Source organism: Ictalurus furcatus, chromosome 6 (genome assembly GCF_023375685.1).
Source record: "Ictalurus furcatus strain D&B chromosome 6, Billie_1.0, whole genome shotgun sequence".
Taxonomy (NCBI): domain Eukaryota; kingdom Metazoa; phylum Chordata; class Actinopteri; order Siluriformes; family Ictaluridae; genus Ictalurus; species Ictalurus furcatus.
Genome location: NC_071260.1, coordinates 29,776,931 through 29,800,088, shown reverse-complemented (window position 1 = coordinate 29,800,088; position 23,158 = coordinate 29,776,931). Strand labels below are relative to the sequence as shown.

Below are 23,158 nucleotides of genomic sequence, written 5' to 3'. Positions count from 1 at the left end.
AGGGTTGGCGGTTCGATTCCCGGCCCACATGACTCCACATGTCGAAGTGTCCTTGGGTGAGACACTGAACCCCAAGTTACTCCCGAGGGCAGGTTAGCGCCTTGCATGGCAGCTCTGCTCCCAGTGGTGTGTGAGAGTGAATGAGAACCAGTGGAAAGTGCTTTGGATAAAAGCGCTATATAAGTGTAAGTATATAAGTCATATACCAATGACTACAAGGGCAACATATGAGAGGAAAGGTTATTTATTTATTTGCCTTTATATTCATCTAAAAGTATATTCTAAATGCTTTCATACACCGCAAAAATGACCTTCACATTTGGACAGCAATAGTGTAGAGAATAATTACAGAAATAAATGTTTTGGACACCAGCTGGGTTCCTCTGTATATTGCGCATTCAAGACATTAATAACTCTTACAGAAATCTACAGTGCGGAGTAAAAATCTCAAAAGAGCAAGACTGAGGATAACAATACACGGTGGATTTGAAAAACAACTTTGAACTCGAATACAGATGCATTTACACTGCTTCAGGGTGGCACTGTGAAAAGTTCAGCACCTTTAACAGACTTAGTGTGTTTATTTCTGTGTTTATTTTTTTTTCAAAATCACTCACCACACATGCTCAAAATCACACTAGTTTTTCCCATTATCATTTGTACCTAGAGCAAGCAGGTTTCTAATCCCCCCCTCCCCTCCCCTCCTCTCCTTTATACATTTAGTGTCATGAACGGCCTATAAAAGACGAAAAGATGTAATAAAATAATGTTCCAAAGCAAACAAAAGGAGGTTCTACGGAATCAGATACAGTGCAATCAATTAAACAAGGGTGGGTTAAAAAAAGAAAAGAAAAGCTGAAGTAGGACGGGATACTACAAAAAAAAAAAAAAAAAATATATGAACTGCACAAGCACAGGCTCGTCTCTTTTCATTACATCTTGCAGACGCCTGTTCTTAAGATCTTCTGAAAACACATTTCTTACTTTTTTTTTTTTTGCATAGCGGTGTTGATTCCACTGACAGGCTGAGCTGTTCTTCATAAGCAACTTATCTGTTTATTATTTCAATATGTATATTATGATCAATGATGTGGAGCAGGTGGTAGAGCGGGTCGTGCATTAATCGTAGGGTTGGCGGTTCGATTCCTGGCCCACATGACTCCACTTTTCGAAGTGTCCTTGGGCGAGACACTTGTTGCTCCCAAGTTGCTTGATGTTGCGGGAGCAACTTGTTGGAACCCAAGCTGCTCCCGATGGCAAGTTAGCGCCTTGCGTGGCAGCTCTGCTCCCAGTGGTGTGTGTGAGTGAATGAGAACCAGTGGAAAGTGCTTTGGATAAAAGCGCTATATAAGTGCAGACCATTTACCAATGACTAGAAGGGCAACATATGAGAGGAAAGGTTATTTATTTATTCATTTATTTGCCTTTATATTCATCTAAAAGTATATTCTAAATGCTTTCATACACCGCAAAAATGACCTTCACATTTGGACAGCAATAGTGTAGAGAATAATTACAGAAATAAGTGTTTTGGAGACCAGCTGGGTTCCTCTGTATATTGCGCATTCAAGACATTAATAACTCTTACAGAAATCTACAGTGCGGAGTAAAAATCTCAAAAGAGCAAGACTGAGGATAACAATACACGGTGGATTTGAAAAACAACTTTGAACTCGAATACAGATGCATTTACACTGCTTCAGGGTGGCACTGTGAAAAGTTCAGCACCTTTAACAGACTTAGTGTGTTTATTTCTGTGTTTATTTCTGTGTTTATTTTTTTTTTCAAAATCACTCACCAAACATGCTCAAAATTACACTAGTTTTTCCCATTATCATTTGTACCTAGAGCAAGCAGGTTTCTAATCCCCCCTCCGCCTTTATACATTTAGTGTCATGAACGGCCTATAAAAGACTAAAAGATGTAATAAAATAATGTTCCAAAGCAAACAAAAGGAGGTTCTACGGAATCAGATACAGTGCAATCAATTAAACAAGGAAAGAAAAGCTGAAGTAGGACGGGATACTACAAAAAAAAAAAAATTCCCGTCTGTCTACATGTGAAATCATTATTCGGTAATACTGTGCAAGAAAGAGAACTTAAAAATGAGTTCATTTAAATATTTATAGAATAATGATTTTAATTAAACATCATTTGGCCACGGTCCAATCAAGGGAACCTGTCTAATCACATTTAGAAAGAAAGCAGCTTGCGTAGGTAGTTCACCGAGGCAGTAACCCGACTGTGTGAAATAAGAATAATAAGGAAGGTGGCGCTGATGACAGAAAATCATTCTTCTGGACGTCGAACACAAGTGTAGAAAGGTGGTGGTGGTGGGGGTGTTTAACACTGCTAGAAATGAATAGACATCTGAAGGCACTTAAGTTAACAAGGTACCTTTCTGCTTTTCGGTTCAATCACATGCAGTCATCAGTGAAATATTACCAGTGCAAACAGCCTCAGCACAGCAACTGCGGCAAACTTCTTGACCGGAAGGAGGGAGGGCATCGAGTCGGTCTCCTTTAGCAGTTTCACATGCATCACTGTAATGGAAGGGACGGACTTCTCCATGCCGACATACCCATACCGAGTTCATGTAACTGCAAACCATGTCCTTCTGGGAGCTCAACCAAATGCTGGGCATTCAATAAAGGCCCAGTCAAAACCACCTGCCGGGTTTATTTTATAGGCTTGATGAGCGGGAAATTCAGTAGGAGCCATTCATCTAAAAAAAATTAAAAAAATAAATTAAATTCAGTGTTAGTATAACCATAAAGCTTAAATTTACTCAGGACAGAGAGACTGCTGAATGATAGAGCATAGTGGTCTGAAGTCATTGATGGAGAAAGAATCATTATTTCAAGCTAACCCTAAACACAGTGTTATATCCTGGCCATACAGACGAGAGACAAATTAAAGTTTAAAAAAATTAAAAAAAACAAAAAACAACACAATAAATAAAGGGTGTTATGAAGGTCTTTGAAATGGTGCCTATTAATAAAGGTGATACACTCCATCAAATGACATAAAATTTACATTTTGCAGTAATTTTCACAATTTAAATTAACAAAAAAAAACAACCAACACACGGAAAAAGTGAGTACACCCCTACATTTATCACTCCTTCAAATCCATAAAATTATTCTCAGGTGTTGAAGATCAGGTTCCAGTGATTAGAACCTGCTTAGGGAGTGCAGGTGGAACCGGTCTTATTTATACCCCTCTCATATCTAGTGTCTGGTGTTCCCTTTGTTATTGAGGTGTGTGGTGTCATCATGCCAAGATCTGAAGGGTTTCGTAAGGCCTTCAGAAAAAAGGTTGTGGATGCCTATGAGTCTGGCAAGTGATTTAAAAAGATCTCTGAATTATTTGAAATGCATCATTCCACTGTACGGAAAATCATCTACAAGTGGCACAGGACTGTCCGTCCCAGCAAATTCAGCCCAAAGGCAGAGCGTCTGAAGCAAAAAGAAATCTCCAATAACCCCAAAATCTCATCACAGGATCTGCAAGTCTTGCAACTGTTGTTGTCAAAGTGCATGCTTCTACAATCGGAAAGAGATTGCACAAATTTGACCTGCATGGGTGGTGTGCCAGGAAAAAGCCTTCGCAAGACTACAGTTTGCCAATGAGCATATAGATAAAGACCAGGCCTTTTGGAATAATGTGCTCTGGACAGATTAATCAAAGATAGACATGTTTGGCCACAGTAACAGCAGATTAAAAAAACAATACAAAACAAAAAAAATAACAAAAACACCACACAACAACCAACAGTAGACATGTCTGTCGTAGACCAAAGACAGCTTTTCAGGAGAAGCACCTCATACCAACTGTGAAGCACGGTGGTGGAAATGTTATGGTTTAGGGTTGCTTCGCTGCCTCAGGGACTGGATAGCATGTATTTGATTCATCTGTGAATTCTGCATCATATCAAAGAGCACTTGAAGATAACGTGAGGCCATCTGTCTGAAAGATGAAGTTGAACCAAAAGTGATCCTTTCAACAGGATAATGATCCTAAACGCACAAGCAAATCCTCCGAGGAACGTCTCAGAAAGAAGAAATGGAGGGTTACGGAACGGCCTAGTCCAAGCCTGGATTTGAATCCCATTGAAATGTTGTGGGAGGATTTGAAACAGTTAGTACATGCAAGAAAACCCTCAAACATCTTACAACTGCAAGAATATCGCATGGAGGAGTGGTCAAAAATTCCAGCAAGCCTGGTGGACAATCATGCAAAACACCTTCATGAAGTTACTGTATTTAATTATTAACTGTACTTAATTTTTAAAATGTATAAAACTTCAGGTCTCACAAAAAAAAAAAAAAAATGCAGATGTGGCCTGAGCAGAATTTGGAGTTTGGCACCCCTGTTATATAAAGATCTCTGTATGGATCCTATGACTGCATATTCGAGCTGCATAGATAAACTTCAGAGATTTCTCTGGCCAGTCCAACCATCCAAAGCTTTAGTGGATCATGTACTGGAAGCACGCTCTCCTGCCCATACCACAGCTATGAGGACGAAGTTGAGTAGCGTTCAGCAGAACGCTCTGAAGCCTGCAGGTCCAACAAGAACAAAAGCAGATTATTCTGCTACGTCCATGACCAATTGATTTTAAGCATTCAAAAAAAAAAGTACAAAAGCTGTTTGAGCACATTTCATGCATTGTAGAGTTGTCGTCTAGGGCGTTTAACCCTTGTATTCTGTTCGCTATTTAGCAACAGACGTACTGTTCATGGGTCATATTGAGCAGCTGAGACAGAAAATAAATATTTGAACTGAGACGTCAAAGACACGTATGTTTTTTGGGGAACCGTAAAGATGCACAAATCCACTTCACATATTTTGGGATGCTCCTACTATCAGGTGTGTATAATCAAGTATGGGTAAAAAAAAAAAAAAAAAAAATTATAATAAGAGTGAATGCACCCATTTGTTTAATCGGATTTATTCTCAGGGTCACAATTAACTAAAACATACATAAATATGAATAGGAAGGCGTAATAGCAGATGCACCAAAAGTTAATTGGTCCTTTTTCGTGCTCAAGAGAGAAAATGAGCACATGAACTTTGATGGTGAAATAAGAGACATTTTATTATGGTTCCCCTTCAGTTAAAAAGGTAAATAATAAAAAAAAAAAAAGCCATTTTTTGACTTGAACAGATCACGAGTTTGCGTGACTGTCGATTTTTTTCCCCTTGGAATTCCATTTCTTTGTAGAAAACAAAGCCTGGCAAGAGAATTGTAGAAAACACTCCAGTAAAGTAACCCTGAAGAAATAAGAAATAAGATGAAGGCCAAAAAACGCAGACGTGAAGATAAAGTGACCTGAATTCACTCACACATATCTTACTAGAGCGCTCAAAAAGACCTTGACAAAGAAAGGATAAATTTAGCGCCCAAATGGATGGGTATGTACTCCTACACATGCAATAATACAAAAACAAACAAAACTCCTTAACCACAATTAGCTAAAAAAACAAAGCCAGATCAAGTCTTTAAAACATAATGATAAATCTTCGTGTTGAATGGTTCTTTCTACACCAGGACGGCTATTTAAGGAATTATAAGACAGAAAAGTAGCCGAGGCTTGTACGATACTATTCCACCCAGTGTTTGCATGAAGAGGGGAAATCATGGCACAAATAGAGTATTTTTCTGTCTTTAGGTTTGTGTACTTGTGTATATTTGATTACTGGCATCTGTTTTAAAAAAAACAAAACTGTACGTTAAAATGTGTTCACACACACACACACGGTCTACTAGAGCGCAGTAACTGCAGCTGTATTCATTCCCAGTTTCAGCCTCACAGCGAGTGCAGACAAGCAGAGAGGAACACATCCTCCGACAATTCACCAAACCAGCCTTTTTGACCGAACGCAACAGCAGGCCACGCCACAGAACCAATCAATTCGCATTACAGTAGAGAACATGAGTAATAAAGTCAATGTTTAATCAATGCTCTGCCAAAACTCAAGAGTCAATAGGAAAATTTTTCCTTTCCCAACAACTACATTAAGCTTTCCCTGAAACTGCACACGTGACAATATAACGCGTTGATGTATTCCACAGTAGCCATTATAATACAATAAAACTATTGGAACAGTTTCAATCAGGGTGCGTTTACGGGCGTACAGGAAAGGAATACACTAGATGTATGTGGACACCTGGCAATCACACCTATATGGAGTTCTTCTCCAAACTGTTGCCGCAGAGGTAGAAGCATATCATTGTAGAAGATGTCTGTGTGTGCGCTGTAGCATTACAGTTTCCCTTTACTGGAAATAAAAGGGCACAAACCTGTTCCAGGAAGACAGACAGACAGACAACAACGCCCCTGTGCGCAAAGACAGCTCCATGAACACATGGTTTGTTGCCAAGTTTGGATTCGAGAACTCGAGTGTTCTGCAGAAAGCCCGGACCTCAACCCCATGGAACACCTTGGGGATGATGCTCCAGGCCTCCTTGGCCGAAAAAAACCACAAAAGCATGTGTATGATGGTCAAGTGTCCACAATGTTTGGCCGTATAGTGTATCTTTAAGACCCAGCTGGCTTTGTAAAGATGTTTCAATTTACAATAAATCAGTCAGTTTTTTTTTGTGATTGTTGCAGCCAAAAATGCTCGATTTTGGTGCGTTTTTCTACAATTTTTTGAGCATTTTTTTGGTGGAAATCTACTTGAATTGGCGAAATCGCATGATATTGTTTTGCACGGTCATTTGCAGCGATGTTTGTGGGTAAACGATAGCCGTTTTAACTGTACTCGTGTTCGACACACGTGATTCGAAGACGGCTTTGGGTGAAAGTGCATTGCGATGATGTCACATGACAAGTCTCGGCCCAGATCTGCGGTAAACTTTGAAAAATCGCAAGCTCCTCCGAACACCGCAAACGTTGTTTGTTTGAAAATCCTGGAGGGACTGAGGAACGCTCCAAGATATTTGAGCCGTCATCGTTTGTCAGAGAGAACGATCAGAATGCATTGTGACAACCCAATTCAGCCAAATGGCAGAAACACACCGTTTAAAATGGTGCTCTATAAATCAGTGTTTGAAAATGTACATTTATTCTAAGCACAAGATCGAACAATGGCTTTAAACATTATAAAAAGTACAGAAATTATTTATGACCCATTCAGAACCTTAGAAGTACATGCCTATTTAAACATTACAGTGCCCTCAACTAATATTGGCACACTTGGTAAATATGAGCAAAGAAGGGTGTGGGGGAAAAAAATATATGTTTAACCTTTTGACCGTTTGTTAAAGAAAGTCACAAAAATACTCTGCTCTCATGGATATCAAACGACTGCGAGCGCAATTCTGGTTCATCAACAAACAAACAAACAAACAAAAAAAAAAAACCAACAACATTGTTAAATATAGGTGTGCAACAATTATTGGCACGCCTATGAATTCATGAGAAAATTATATTTGTATATAAGTATATTCCCATTGATATTTAAAATAAGGTAGTACACCTGGTGACTAGGAACAGGAAATTGTTCAACCATGACTTTCTGTTTCACAAGGGTATAAATATGAGGTAACATATAGGCCAAATTCCCTTAGTCATTCATAACAATGGGTAAGAGCAAGGAATACAGCTGTGATGTGCAGCAAAAGGTTGTTGAGCGTCACAAAATGGGACGTGTCTATAAGAAAATAACAAGCATTGAAAATGCGCATTTCCACCATCAGGGCAATAATGAAGAAGTTCAAGTCGACTGGAAATGTTATGAATGAACCTGGAAGAGGACGTGTGTCTATATCGTCTCAACACACTGTGAAGAGGACGGTTCGAGTGGCCAAAAAGGATCACAGCTGGAGAATTGCAGAAGTTAGTTATGTCTTGGGGTCAGAAAGTCTCCAGAACTACAATCTGAAGTCACCTACATCACCACAAGGTGTTTGGTTTCAAGAAAAAAGCCTCTACTCTCATCCACAAACAATCTCAAGCGTCTTCAGTGTGCCAGACACTACTGGAACTTCAAATGGGACCGGGTTCTATGGTCAGATGAAACCAAAATAGAGTTTTTTGGTAATAAACACCAGAGGTGGTTTTGGCACACAGAGAGGTAGCCGTATGGAAAAGTCCCTCATGTCCACGGTTAAATATGGTGGTGGATCTTTAATATTTTGGGGCTGTTTTTCTGCCAGAGGACCTGGACATTTTGTTAGGATACATGACATCATGGACTCCATCAAATATCAACAGATATTAAATGAAAACCTGACTGCCTCTGCCAGAAAGCTTCAAATGGGCTGTGGTTGGATCTTCCAGCAGGACAATGATCCAAAACATACATCAAAATCAACACAAAAATGGTTTACTGACCACAAAATCAAAGTCCTGCCATGACCATCCCAGTCCCCTGACCTGAACCCCATAGAAAACCTGTGGGGTGAACTGAAGAGGAGAGTCCACCAGCGTGGACCTCGAAATGTGAAGGATCTGGAGAGATTCTGTATGGAGGAACGCTCTCAGATCCCTTACCATGTATCCTCCAACCTCATCAGGCATTATAGGAGAAGACTCAGAGCTGTTATCTTAGGAAAGGGAGGTAGCACAAAGTATTGACTAAAAGCATGCCAATATTTGTTGCACACCTGTATTTACGAAAGCTTGTGTTTGCAATTTGACATCCATGAGAGCAGAATATTTTTTTGTGAATTATTTGAACAAAAGTTCAAAACGTTAAACAATAAAGGATTTTTCACAGCCTCCTTTGTTCATATTTACCAAGGGTGCCAATATTAGTGGAGGGCGCTGTAACTGTCGGACAAGAGAGCTAATGTGCGCTGGTTTGCAGGGTTAACAGAAAAACATTTCCACCCCAACTACATCTCACAAACCGCACAAAAAGACTTGAAACTAGCCCAGAACTAAGTCTGCGTTTTCACCATGGCATGCATGTATTGGTTACTTCAAAACGAGTCCAATTTGGCATTTAAAAAATAAATAAATAAAAAAAACACGCCCACAACCATGACAACCCTGCTAGCGTGACTTGAGGGGCCGGTGTATGAATCACAGGATGATTTATTCTGCATTCAGCCGTGATCGAGCTGTGCTGTCAAGGTCATACAGCTCTCTGGACCTCATACAGCTTTTCTGAGTCCTGCTCGCTCAGACGCATCAAATCGAGACCCTCGCATCACACGATATGATTCGCATAATATGATTATATTGGAAGTATGAAGTCTGCAATTTAAATAAATCACCGACTAATTGAACTCACACCAAAAACAAACAAACAAACAAACAAACAAAAAAGTTACAATTGTGCTGGCTCTCCCCTACATGCTTTTACAGCTTTAAATCACCAAAAAGGGGAGAGTCACCTAAGAAAAAACTTTCACTACTTTCTCTGGTAGGAATGTCTTAATACATTACTTTTATTACGTCTTACTCATACAAAACAGAACAGTTACGCAAGGGTGGAAAAAACCTTTCACTGGCCTACATCTTACAATGATCGAACATGTTGATACCCTACTTACACTCATTACAGCTTCCAAAAAAAACAAACAAAAAAAAAGCCTGGAAGTTCCATTACTCAGAGTCACACACAGTCAGCACAAGACAGTTGAAAGGTCATGACTCGTGTATTTAGAAAGAGAATTATGGGCATTTAATTCTTGAATCTCCAACCACAGCTTAAATATGAATGCGTGTGAATTGTAGGTATTTGCAGAAAACGATCCCGAATTGATCCTACGTGTTGCCTTTAAAGATCTAGGCAATGATCATCTCATTTACTCTATGTAAAAAAATAAATAAATAAAATCAACCTGCTTACAAATGTGAACCAAGTGAAAACTCCTTTATGAAATGCCCTGCCAATGGGTTTGTTGTCTACATAGGAATCTACATTTCTTTTAACTCCCTGGCAGCGCCAACCTTCTCAAGAATGACTTATAAGAGGATATCGTAATAAAAATAAATAAATAAAATAACACCTGAAAATACAGAACTGCTCGACGCCATCCAGGTGCCCATTTCATTTCAACACGATTCAATTTTACTTGTACTGTTCTTTTAAAATTAGACACAAGTAGCTTTACAAAGATTTGGATACATCTTTAGATTTCTTTCCTAATTTATACTATATGGCCAAATAGTATCACACATGTACATGTGCTTTTCGAACATCCCAGTCCAGATCTATAACCTGCATTTCAACCCGATTTACCCCTACAGTCTATATATGGGCAGAGGTGGCTTGGTGGTTCAGAAGGTCAGGGGTTCAAGCACCAGCATTGCCAAGCACTCCCTTGAGCAAGGTCCTTAACCCTCTCTGCTCCATGGGGCGCTGTATTATGGCTGACCCTGCGCTCTGACCCCAACTTCCTAACATGCTGGGGTATGCGAAGAAAAGAATTTCACTGTGCTGTAATGTATACGTGATCAATAAAGATTCATTATCATCAAAGAATTGGAATATGTTCATGGGGTTGAGGTCAGCGCTCTTCCACTACCTATGGATGTTCTGGTACAGTGTCCACTAACCTTTGGCCATATAGTGTATTTATTTAGGCACCAAACAAACATTATTGCCTTGAAGGGGAATGAAGTGCAGGACCATGTCTACATCAAGAATCCACGCTAGGCCATTTGTGTGCGCGCACGTGTGTGTGTGGGTGTGTGTGGGTGTGTGTGTACTCACCCTGCTGTCATACTCCAGCACAAAGGGAGGGATGTCGATCTGTTCAGGTAGGATGCAAGTGAAGAGCTGCTGCAGGTTGTCTATGTGATGGACCTTCTCCTTCATCCCAGGAACACCGAACATAGTGAAGAACCACGTGGATACCTGAAACAGTGGAGTAACAATTTGCTTGGCTCGACACCCTTTTCTGGTTTCTCTTAAAAACATTAACCAAAAAGTCCCTTCAATCTCCCTGTTCCTCAAATTGGTTCACTATGCAACCAGACACAAACTACTAGGAGGCTGGTCTATGTGAAGCCCAAAGAATTAAACATGGATGCTTGGGCTTGTACTATAGTGAGCTTTAAAAAAACGACGTTATGGCCAAACTCTTAAAAAGGGAAGAAACTGCTATACCAATCGAGTCCATCTTAAAAACGGTAATTATTCATCTAACAAACCCGACACGGTCAAACTAGAACGGGGGTGATCCGTCGTCGAATTGCAGAGGGTTACAAATCGAATTTCATAAACAGAGTAAACCAGCAAAGAACTGTGGACTATATATAAACATGTAAACATAAATCCTCGTGATGATTTTACATATGCGCTAAACACATGGAAATACTGCTTGAATGAAATCAGGGGAAGAGAAGTCGATCACATCGGGGATGCAAACGCTGCAAGTGTAGACAGAAATACTTTACCGAGCCTGACATTTCAAAACAGGAACAAGTCTGTAGCATTATCTGCATGAACAAGTTACCTTCGAACGAAACGTGGGATGAACAAAGTAGAAAGCCTTCAGATTTTTTTTAAACCTGGAAGAAAAGAAAAGAAAAGAAAAAAAAAAAGGACACAGAGGTGCATTTATGATATTTCTTCATCGCCATCTCAAATAAATCACATCACATCACATCACAAAACCACATACACAACAATAACCCAGCCTTTTTTTTCGACAGAATGCTCAAATTCAGTTTTTAGGTACTCTGTCTTTAGTTAAAAGCCTACAGGGCCGTCCATGGCACACAGGGAGTTCTCCAACACTGTAGTCCAAATCTGGGAAAGTGTGATCTGAGGGGTACATCTTTCCTACAAAGGACACCCACGTTCCGAATGTCTCAGGATAAAACCGACCGCTATAATGACTCCAGTCAGATAGAAAGAAGGAAAAAAAAAAAAAAAAAAACCCCCCAAAACATAATGAACCTACAAAACACAACAGGTTTTAAGAGTTGTAAAGACCTCAGAAGGTTGGAGAACCTGAGTTGTACGGAGTGAAGAACAGAGCCACGTGTGAGATCTCCACATACACTGTGTTTCGTATCACACTTGAACACGGATGGCGCAACACCAGAGAAACTTAGATTCAACGGAAGAGATACAGAAGAAAAGTAAACACGTATTTATTTATTTATTTTTAAACGAAAGCATGAAGTAGTGTAAAACTGTCAAAAGGAAGGGGGGAGGTTTTTTTCTTTTTTCTTTTTCACCCCCGACACCATAGGAAGTTCTACAAAGGCGAGATCAAAGACTGATTAAAAAAAAAAAAAAAAAAAAAAAACACACTACCAAAAGTTGTGAAGCTTGCTAGCATTCCCACTCTGTAGCACTCTCGACACTTCTGTTTTCTATTTTTGAGGCATTAGTGCATCCTGAAAACACATGAGCTCATGCTCTAACTTCCATTTAATGCTGAACCGCCGAACAGAAACCTGAAACCAGGAAACCACCTCGCCTGGACTTTCACATGAACGACTGTGTCACAACGCATCAAAAGAAACTTCTATGCAGTAAAATAAAATTCTACAGTACAGCGTCCACAACAGGACACCACCTTTTGCATACGCCTTTACTCGGATAGGTCGTCTTCCGCCATACGAGTAGTCACAGGCTCTGATTTAAAGAGTGTCGAAGCCAATAGAGTCAGTCCCAAAACGCTAGCTGTTGGAGCCAAAATCCCCTTCCAATTCCCCCCAAACAGTGCCAAACAACAACCAATTCATTTCTCTCTTCTGAGAATAAACGACATCCTCTTGGCTGCATTCACACAGCAATTTGGCACACAGTAGGGCCGGGTGACAACAGAGCAGGTATGAAATGGGAAAGTTGGAGTCCAAGCACACTGGCTGCACTCTGCATCCAAATACAACAGATGGGTTGGGAAGGTCAGAATCCTCGCTTTAAATCTAGATAATGGAGAGCAGGCTTAGGGAACAGATATGAAGCCTCCACTTCTCCCAAATGTGTGCGTGTGCGCGCAGTAGACGGTGCCGCAGTGCAGACGTTTTTTTTTTTTTTTTTTTTAAAAACAATACACACAAATTAAATCCCACCAAGGCTATTTCCTTTACCGATTGCACCGTCATTGCATCTGCTCACAAAAGGCTTATATAAAAAGGTCTCTGGGTGGAATCTGCAGACAGTTGTGCACGTTCTCTGCAATAAATAATATCATGCAACAAGTTGTCTTACTTCACATCGACAATGTCATAGAGCCTTTTGAGGAAGTCGGTGTCTAGGTGATTATGTTCACCGGTGAGCGTGTGGAAATACACCATCACGTATTCCTTGACTGTGATGTGGTCCATCACATGGATGAAATATAGCAAAGCCTAAACATACAGAGAGAGAAAGCGAGAGAGAGAGAGAGAGAGAGAGAGAAAGAAAAAAAAAAGAAAACACGCACTATAGATCCGGAAAGCTGAACATGTGGTGTTGATAATTTAATACAGCACATGTAATAGAACATATGAATTAATAAAACTGACTGCTTTACCTTCTCCATATCGATGAGAGTTACTGGAATGTTTCTGCCTACCACCACCATTACTGTTCTGCCATACATGTCAATACCTGCAGGCAAAAACAAAGCATCATGGGTAAATACATGTGAAAACAAGCTCCTGGATCGAAAAACCCTCCCAGCTGTCATCATCCTCATACATCGAAATATTTCCTAAACCATTTTCAGCTACTCTCCTCCTCTCAACAACTCATTTACTGTTAATTAGGTCATACAGTCTGGAATACTTGCAGCCAGATCAAGTATTAGATATGAAAACAATTACAGTGTGTGTGTCCCCCAACTCTTTTAGCCAAAAGTGACAAGGACAAGTACTGAGGTCATGCCAATCAGCATCGTGTTCATATCTCTATGCGTTATTGTCTTGCTATGAAAACAGTCACTTTAGATTAAAGTTTTGTCATTACCGATTACGGCGTTTCATCTCCCAGCGGACGCGTACGCCGACCCGGAGCGGTCCGTTTTTATATACTCGGTATGGTGGCTCACCACATACGGCGAGGACATTACCTAACCCGAGCAACTTCGAGATGATCGAAAACATCACCACAGCAACCATTACTTTGGTGTCTATTTCGGATCCCGAAATTGCGAATCGAGAGAAACGGATTACAGAATCCCCTGCTGGTGTGCTCAATGAGCTGGAACTAAGGCTTCCTGCCCAGTTAGCAAACACATGCAGTGAGAAGATCCTGCACACACATGTGCATGCAGACACACAATGAGTGGCGGAAAGAAAGAAGAAGAGAGAAGAAGAAGAAGAAGAAGAAAAAAAAAAAAAAGAAAGAGAACGAGTTAGCGTGCTGGAGAGAGTGATTAATAAATAAGGCAAGGATGTGCTCATTAATTCCACATTTCTGGAACGGGATCATACGTTTACACTCACAAACTCTCTCACACACACACACACGACGAACACAAGGATTGAATGCTGAAACGGACCGGTTTGATATAAGGCCTTTAGTGCAGCTATGTCCGAGAGGTCCTCTGCTCGCGCTCTGCACAGCCAGCGGTTATAACTACAAGATAAAAGGACGAAAGAACTCATGAAGAAACTTGAATATATACATAATAACAAAACCGTGATAAAACACAGCTGATAACAGGAAAAAGACAAGATATAACTTAGGATTTAACGTCAACGTTTATCATCCAAAGACAACAACGTTCTAGGATTTAATATTACACTGGCATCAGAAACCCAAATCTCAGAGATCACGATCATTTTCCTTCATTTAGAGTTCTTGAAGTGTGTGTGTGTGTGTGTGTGTGTGTGTGTGTGTGTTAGACACTGAAGTAAGCTGCAGTACGGAGAAAGTTCGTACTTCCTCTGGTGCTGCTTCTGTTGGGTCGCTTCGGAGAGCTGACCCTGAAGAATGAGCCTTCGCTGCTTATCCACGTCTCCTTCCATTCGTGCGAAAGCGTGATTACCCACCAGTCCTAGGTCCGAGTCTTCAGAATCACCCTCGGAGCCATCTGAAACACACACAACACACACACACACACACTTCCATCACAATTGATATCTTCTGGACAGTTTATTTATCTGCCAAGTCAGTTTTGGCCAAAAAAAAAAAAAAAAAAAAAAAAAAAAAAAAAAAAAAAAAAAAAAGCGCTGTGACCCTGTCAATCATATTTCCTAGAACCAGGTGTGAGACGTGGAACCCGACATCTTCAGCTACATAATACGTGGCTCTTATCTCAGCCAGCTTGCAGCTCCATTACAATACTTCAGTCACTGTGTTACACACTTCATGAAGATTGTTTCAGCTCTCTTCCGTTCTACTGCAAATGAGACTTTTCTTGGAACCGTTTAACAAAAAAAAACAAACAAAACCAACAAAAACAAAACGGTCATGGTTGAAAAACAGTACCACACTTATTTTATGAAAAGAAAAAGAGGCGACATCAGGACTAAATTAAGTGCAGATGTATTTGAAAGGTTATTTTTGGCCAAAGTGGCACAGTCGAATTTAATGAAGAAGCAGAGATTTTGATTTTCTGATAACGGCACCATACGATCCTTTTCAGCCATTTCAGAGGCTCGACGGGCCTCGGTTCGCTCTGAACAGTCGAGGCTTTAGAAACAGTTTCACACAAAGAATTTGGGCCTTCCTCCCATATCATAAACCACAGCACCAAGTCCAGGCGGGGAGATAGCACGTGTTTATTTTTACTGGGAGCAGCTAATGCAGTTTGTTTGAGCTGGATCGATAGCTCAAAGGAGGGGTGGTCACCGCGACACAGCTGGACTACAGGCCACAGGATCTGGGCCTGAACGAATGGCTGGCAAACCCGCTTTGACGAATAAACACGTCCGTGTTGGCTTACCGACACCGAGCAAACAAGCCACATCACACACACACACACACAAACAACGATGCCTCAAACGCAGACTCTTTTGGCTCCGAGGCTGTCGGTTTTGAGTGATCGATCGTGCCGTGCCAGCTGAAAAAGACTCCTGAGAACACCACTCGGTACTCAGAGCAGAAGACAGATGACTAGAGAGGAAGAAATGGTTCATTTAACAATCCGACTCACCTAAATCCACACCACAGTAACCAGCAGCCCGTCTTACTGCATTAGCAGGACCGACTGAAGGTCTTCCGTTCTACTCGGATATAGATTAGTAAGCTTTCATCGCTGCGAAACATTTTCCCATGAAAAACCACCCTTCTTCTAAAGAAAGACTCTCTGACAAATCTGACGATGGAAAGCTGGACACAATGAATATGATTAATGAATGGTTTTGGAATACTGTATCGGCAGCTCATGCTTCAAACCCTTAAAGACTAACACACACGTCTGCAGTTCAGATCATTCTGAATACCGAATGGTTTTTGGCTGGAGGTGCGTTTCAAGCGATACAGAAAGAGCACGGTCAGATTAAAATATTTGCATAAACGTCCCAGGCTTTTCAGTCGTGTGTAAAGCTTGTTTACTTTCTTCGAGCTGGCTGACCGAGCATGTTGTACACGTACTGAAACGGAGATGCCAGGTTAGCAGGGTCTCACCATCCAGGATGCCAGGCTTCTCGGTTATGCGGATCTGCCTCTCGGGCACCACCGGCTCCCCCTCTGCGTTCCCGATGTCGGCAGGCAGTAGAGGCAGGCTGCGTCTCTCCTCCTCCTTTGAGCGTGGGTAATAAAGAGGCAGTAACTTCCTATACACTGCCTGAATAGCAAACGGCAATCAGAAACACACACACAAGTCAAAGTTACACGTGAATCACAATCAGTCACAGGCACAAGCTAAAATTGACTTCACAATTAAGTCTTATCTAAAATCAGCGTTTTTTTTTTAAATAGCTCACAGTCCCCCCCAAAAAAAAAAAAAGCAGCATTTAAATTCTGCATTCTACAAAGAATTTCAAAAATAAAACCATATCCGATTTCGCACGTAATGACTACACATGGCACGAGCTAAACTGGTGAACTTTTGCACCAGCTGACAGGAAATGGTACATACCTCCTCAGCATCCGACACTGCAAACACCACCGCCTCTAAGCTTTCCCCATGGGTCTCCAGAAACCTTCGCACAGTCCCTGACAAAACATATACATCATATAACACAACGTTAGCAGTGTTATTTATTTATTTTTAAATACGCGAGTATATTAGTTTGTGAAAGTGATTTTACGGAAGGTTATGTGAGTAGCATCTTCGGTGGGGTATCCTCTCTTAGCAGTACTGATCACACAGAGACCCACAGAGGCCATGCCATGCTCTCTGGATGGAAATGTGAACAGAGAGACAATCAGACATCAGTTTACAGATATTCATCATGTCTGCTACAGCACTGACTGAATTCTCCATTTCCTATACAGTAGCAGAGAGGGTTTCTGAAGTCAAAAGACATCGTTTCGATTTCAAAAACGGTTCGATTTTAATCAAACGCTCCTGCGGTCATTGGTTACACCTAATAGAGCAGAAACGAGCTATATAGATCTGGTGAGTGGAATTAGAGAACTTTAGTGAGGGTAATTTAATATCTGGAATATCCCGAGTGTCTAACCTCTATACCTGTGGTGCTCTGGTTCCTAGATCTGTTCTTTAAAATTCAACACTAACTACGTTTACATGCGCATCAATCTTCGGGTTGCAGCCATATTCCGGATATGATGTTTATCTGCGTGCAGGCCTCGTAATATTCCCGTACGCGTGGTCGTTGTAAGTATGTTGATCTACACACGCGCTTTTCCTTTCCCGCTGTTATTTCCACCAAGAGATTCAAAAAGCTGCCGTCGGTTATTAGAGTATGCGCGGTTATTCGTTTTAATAGTACTTTTCCACACAAGTTTAATTAGGACTCGAACACTTCTCACCAAATGGAAAGGGTCGGGTAAGTTCGCTCCGACATGCGCATAGACCTCCTTTCGGTGGATTTTCTGAATAAGGTGTTTACATGCAACAAATTTCCGATTAAAACGGGAATATTCCAGGAGTGGGAATCAGATTATTGTCTTAATCTGAATCAGATCACGGCGTTTACGTGACTCAATACTCAATTACGAATTCCTGCCGAAGTACGATTAACATCAGAATAATGATGTGCATGTAAACATAGTCTATGATTTCTCAGGACCTGTGAGAAACAGCGATGGTTGTGTGCTAATTTCCCTATTCACCATGTGATATAATACTTACTTGGCAAGTTGCAGGACATTTCTATAGCAGCTGTATAAGGAGCTCTCAGCAGCTGTGCGATACTTGGCTTTATATTTGGGGCCAACTGTATGTATAACAAATCGTGCAGCCAAGTTGAAGCCCTCGGTCATTTTTGCCTCCCCTGTCCGACATCCTGGAAAAACACGCACGCAATCTGATCAGAATGTAAAACATCAATTCCGTAACGCACACAATCCTTAAAAAAAGAAAGAAAGAAAGAAAGAAAGGGAAAATACTGAAGAAAAAAAAAAAAAAAACTGCTGAAAGAAAAAGGACATAGCTGGAATACTTGTTTTGCCGTTTTGTTGTGCCGGTCTACTGTATCCTCACTCAGTAGTGCCCCCTACCTTTCAGTTTGAAAAGTTCATCTCTGAGCTCAGGGCCTGCGTGTCTGTGGATGCTGTCTGAGATCGGGTTCTTGTCTGTAAGGGTCTCGTTGCTCGTATTCACAATGGCAGTGCAGTTCAAAAGTGCCACATCACCTTTGCTGTAATCATTTAACAAATAATAATTAAATAAATTTAAAAAACCCCCACACGCACCACAGGGTATTAGATCAATGCAAGGGCAGATTTTTATTTCATCACTTAGGGTGAAGTAGAACAGGTTAAGATTATCATAACTGCCAGAAAACTCACTCATCCAGTTCTCAGAGGGTGAATTATTCCAGTTTTTGGTGGGAGATTACTGTGCTGTGTGATTATGGTACATAAAGGAATATGACCTAAGTAGCAGATCCTCATTATACAACTGGCCTAACGTAAAAGTAAGAAAAGTCTCAGGAGGTCGAATGACTTAAACGTTAAACAGGAACAGGATAGATGTGATTAGGAACAGATCTCCCGTGCTTCATACGTCAATCACCGACAAAGCTGTCAAATGCGATTCCCGCCATCATAATACCTTAAAAAATACATTTTGTTTTGAAAAAAAAAAAAGTATCGATGCCATGTGACTCACAATAGCATAATTTTCCTGTTGATATCCTCTCTGAATGGAAATGGAGAAACGAGAGAGTTTACGTCAGTCAGATTGTCAACCTCTTCCTTCTTAGGAGAACTTGCTTCCTCTTTGCCATCACACACATCTTCAGGCTGGTCCCAGGTGGGAAGAGTCTCCACGTACACGATCTGAGAGCGAGCGCCTAATGGATCCATGCTGCCGATCTACAGGCCAGCGGTGAACTGAAGACACACAACATATAAAAACACACTTGGTTATCGTGTCAGAAGCTGGTGGACACATCTAGGATCTCACACTAATGTAGCTAACGAGCAATGGAGGACTATTTTACCCAATATTCTTTCCATATACAGCTCTCCATTGGGGGAAAAGCAACGTGAAACACACGGTGTCTCGTTTTTTTCCTAACCGCTAGCAAGACAGTAACGCGGCAAAAACTGTATTAAAGTGTAACAATTTTCTATTTAATATCTACAAAAATAAAATCATTTAACGTTAAAAAGGTGGGGGGAGAACTGTAAATAAATGAACAATTAACAAATGTAAATATTCCGTACACGTTTTAATCTAATAAAGTGCTTCCAATCAGAATTTATAACCGGTATCTCAGAAAACGGTCCTTTTCATCTTATAATTATGTGCAAACATCAGATGACCATAAGTGCACCTCGATCAACATCCACGTCCTCCGTAATAGCCCACAGGAGCATTGCAAGGGGCGTTTAGGACACAGAATGAACTTAGAAGTGCAAATCTGTAAATCTGAACAAAATGCTCAGTGTAGCTGACTGGGGTAAAATTATGTAGGACATCATAATCACTTTTCTCCTCAGTGCATTTACAGATCGCGCTCCTCTCCCTTACTAAACCTTGGCTGCTAAGATTTCCATGTGGAATTGTACCAGAAAGCTAGACATTCTCGACATCATACTGTAGTTTCACTTGGAATATGTAGAATATGAACCCTCTCTGATATTAGATAATCACAGCTTAATTATGTTTTGTGCTTAAGATTACGTAGCACGGTCTTTCGGGATTCTGGGTAGGACCGACGTCGATGAACTTCATTACCTCAGAAGAGACCACAGCATATGTATTTCCTGCGAGTCGCCTGAGTATTGCTGAAATTGCGAGAGGACGAGTGTTGCGCCAATCAGGAGCCCTAGAAAACATTTGGCATTTGCACAATGACATCTCGCTGCAGTCTGACACAAAATCCAAGCCTATGGTTCAGTAACGCAACACGTCGATCTTGTTGAGAAATGTGACTCGCATTTCTAAACGTTATTGCACAATGAGAGAGGTGAGGAGAAACGTTCACATAGGACACTCTCGATCACCAAAATACCTCATGAAACTCAGCAGAGTGTCTGTAAACCAATAAGTCTGTGTGTGCATACATACATATGTAATGTGTGTGTATAATTTATATTTATATATATATATATATATATATATATATATACACATACATACACACACACATATATTGGGGCAGTGGGAGAGTCAGTTTGGTATCTGATAAAGAAAAAATAAAAAATAAAAAAAAGGAAAAACCTGGGTAGCCAAAAGACTTCTGTATTTATAGATGATCAGGGGTCATAAAGAATCATAAAGACTCTTAAGGCTCAGGACAAACAGTATGTCATCCAAGTCATTTTTTTTTTCGTGTAAAAAAGGGTTAACTTCTGGAGTGAAAACTCTAATCCTAAACTCCAATCCTAAAGAGCTGCTGCCAGATATTTAAGGGAACAAACAAGTTCCATGTGCTAGAGATAGATAGATAGATAGAGAGAGACAGATAGATAGATAGATAGATAGATAGATAGAGAGATAGATAGAGAGACAGAGAAAGATAGTGACACAGAGACAGACACACACAGACACACAGAGAAAGAGACAGACAGAGAAAGAGACGGAGAGACACAGAGAGAGAGACACAGAAAGAGAGAGAGAGAGACAGAAAGAGAGAGAGACACAGAAAGAGAGAGAGACGGAGAGACAGAGACAGAAAGAGACAGATAGAGAGACAGAGAGAAAGAGACAGAAAGAGACAGAGAGATAGAGAGACAGCCAGAGAAAGAGACGGAGAGACACAGAAAGAGACACAGAAAGATAAAGAGACACAGAAAGAGACAGAAAGATAAAGAGACACAGAAAGATAGAGAGACACAGAGAGAGAAAGAGACAGAGAGAGAGACAGAGACACAGAAAGATAGAGAAAGAGACAGAAAAAGAGAGACACAGAAAGAGACAGAGAGACACAGAAAGATGGAGAGAGACAGAATGAGACAGAGAGACACAGAGACAGAGAAAGAGACAAAGAGAGAGACAGAAAGAGAAAGAGACAGAAAAAGAGAGACACAGAGAAAGAGAGACAGAGAGGGAGAAAGAGAGATAGAGAAAGAGACAGAAAAAGAGAGACACAGAAAGAGACAGAGAGACACAGAAAGATGGAGAGAGACAGAATGAGACAGAGAGACACAGAGACAGAGAAAGAGACAAAGAGAGAGACAGAAAGAGAAAGAGACAGAAAAAGAGAGACACAGAGAAAGAGAGACAGAGAGGGAGAAAGAGAGATAGAGAAAGAGACAGAGAAAGAGAGACACAGAAAGATAGAGAAAGACAGAAAGAGAGACAGAGAAAGAGAGATGGAGAAAAAGACAGAGAAAGAGACAGAGACAGATAGATATAGAGAGAAATAGAGAGATAAAATATAATGACAACAAAGACTTAAAAAGAAAGTAAAACTAAGCACTTAAATCTCCACTCAGTCCCAAATATTAAACCTGTAGGTTTATTGAAATTGTTCTTGTACTCCAGATGATTTGAGTAAATAGGGTGAAGAACGTCTCTACTGAAACCTCACACACACCTCAGCTTCCATGTAGAACCCTACACTGCAGTGACCAGCTCCAAGAGGCAAGAGGCCAGAGTCCAACCCCATCTGATCATCTGCTTCTTCACAGCCATCCACACAACCTGGTTATTAACTAGGAAATGAAATGACGTGCCAGACACCCTGATGTCGTGTCATCAATGCCAGCTCAGCTCTGTGTGGGGTTTCTCTTTACCTTACTTATCCACATCTTCTGGAGCACTTACAAATCCCAATTATAATAAACCTACAGAAACCTCCAACTTGAGAAAGCAAGATTTAAGAGAATTAGTGATGAATAAACTGTTACAGTGCAGCGTTCAATAACAAAATCCAAAACAGTGTTTGACAACATTCTTCTCAGGGCTGGTTTAGGAAACACAGCTCACCTACAGCAGTCATGAAAATTTCAGCAAATTTATTTATGACTTGTGCTATCAAAAAAAAAAAGTAAACTATTTAAAATGAATAAATAAACTTCCAAACTTAAGCCACGGACGTGCAAACACACATTTCCATTCGTAGATAATACTCACCTGTATATACCTGATGAAGCAGTCTACACCCAGTGTTCTACCCCAAGCTAAACCCAAATTTCCCCCCAAAACACACAATAAACAATACACAACTAATTCAATCTAACGGTGAACGCGCTTTTTTATAACATTCCAAGAATCCCAGCATTGTAAAACTATTCCTCAGGAGGTTCTCAGTTAATAACATCTCATTACATCTGCCATTTCTAGTGACTTGCTCTGCGTTATGGAGCGCGTGCGGTCAGCTGACTCTCAGTAAGCCCACACGTTCACTTCCGGAACGCTCCTCGTAAGGGACCGTCGCAATAATCTCCATAAATACTAGACACGAAAACTGTGCTACGAATGTGTATAGTCTCAGATTCCCTCCCTCAGAGCTCAGCTAATTCTGCTATCCTTTCAATTCCAGCGTAAATATATATATATATATATATATATATATATATATATATACACACACGAAATATTAAAGAAAACGCATGTTTTCAATCAAACCGTGTAGACTTGACGGAAACTCACATTTAAGACATATTAGCAGAGCATCCCCGGATCCAGCAAGACCAAAGTAATCGAGCACACACAAGTTATTTCAAAAATAACTACATTATAACACAATATAAGCATCATCCGTGTATATACGATAATTTA

The 23,158-nt window shown here is 40.6% G+C and overlaps 1 protein-coding gene across 3 annotated transcripts; it reads right to left on the bottom strand.

Annotated features, from left to right (window-relative positions):
- Nucleotides 1-131: 131 nt before the first annotated feature.
- Nucleotides 132-22,862, bottom strand: gdap2 (ganglioside induced differentiation associated protein 2). 3 transcript variants are annotated; one of them, XM_053627557.1, is made up of 15 exons: nucleotides 22,511-22,862; nucleotides 20,168-20,258; nucleotides 19,094-19,317; nucleotides 18,481-18,620; nucleotides 18,113-18,266; nucleotides 17,106-17,194; nucleotides 16,934-17,010; nucleotides 16,480-16,639; nucleotides 14,791-14,941; nucleotides 14,408-14,484; nucleotides 13,439-13,515; nucleotides 13,135-13,274; nucleotides 11,423-11,477; nucleotides 10,678-10,821; nucleotides 132-2,725 (listed from the first exon to the last, which is right to left on the bottom strand). In XM_053627557.1, exons 3-15 carry the CDS (start codon nucleotides 19,288-19,290, stop codon nucleotides 2,708-2,710), a joined length of 1,479 nt encoding a protein of 492 aa, XP_053483532.1. In that variant the 5' UTR covers nucleotides 19,291-19,317; nucleotides 20,168-20,258; nucleotides 22,511-22,862; the 3' UTR covers nucleotides 132-2,707. The 3 variants fall into 3 exon arrangements, with proteins under 3 accessions (XP_053483532.1, XP_053483531.1, XP_053483533.1); XM_053627556.1 differs by lacking the exon at nucleotides 20,168-20,258 and having other exon boundaries at nucleotides 133-2,725; nucleotides 22,511-22,860; XM_053627558.1 differs by lacking the exons at nucleotides 132-2,725; nucleotides 20,168-20,258 and having other exon boundaries at nucleotides 10,725-11,477; nucleotides 22,511-22,861.
- Between the last annotated feature and the right edge of the window lie 296 nt (nucleotides 22,863-23,158).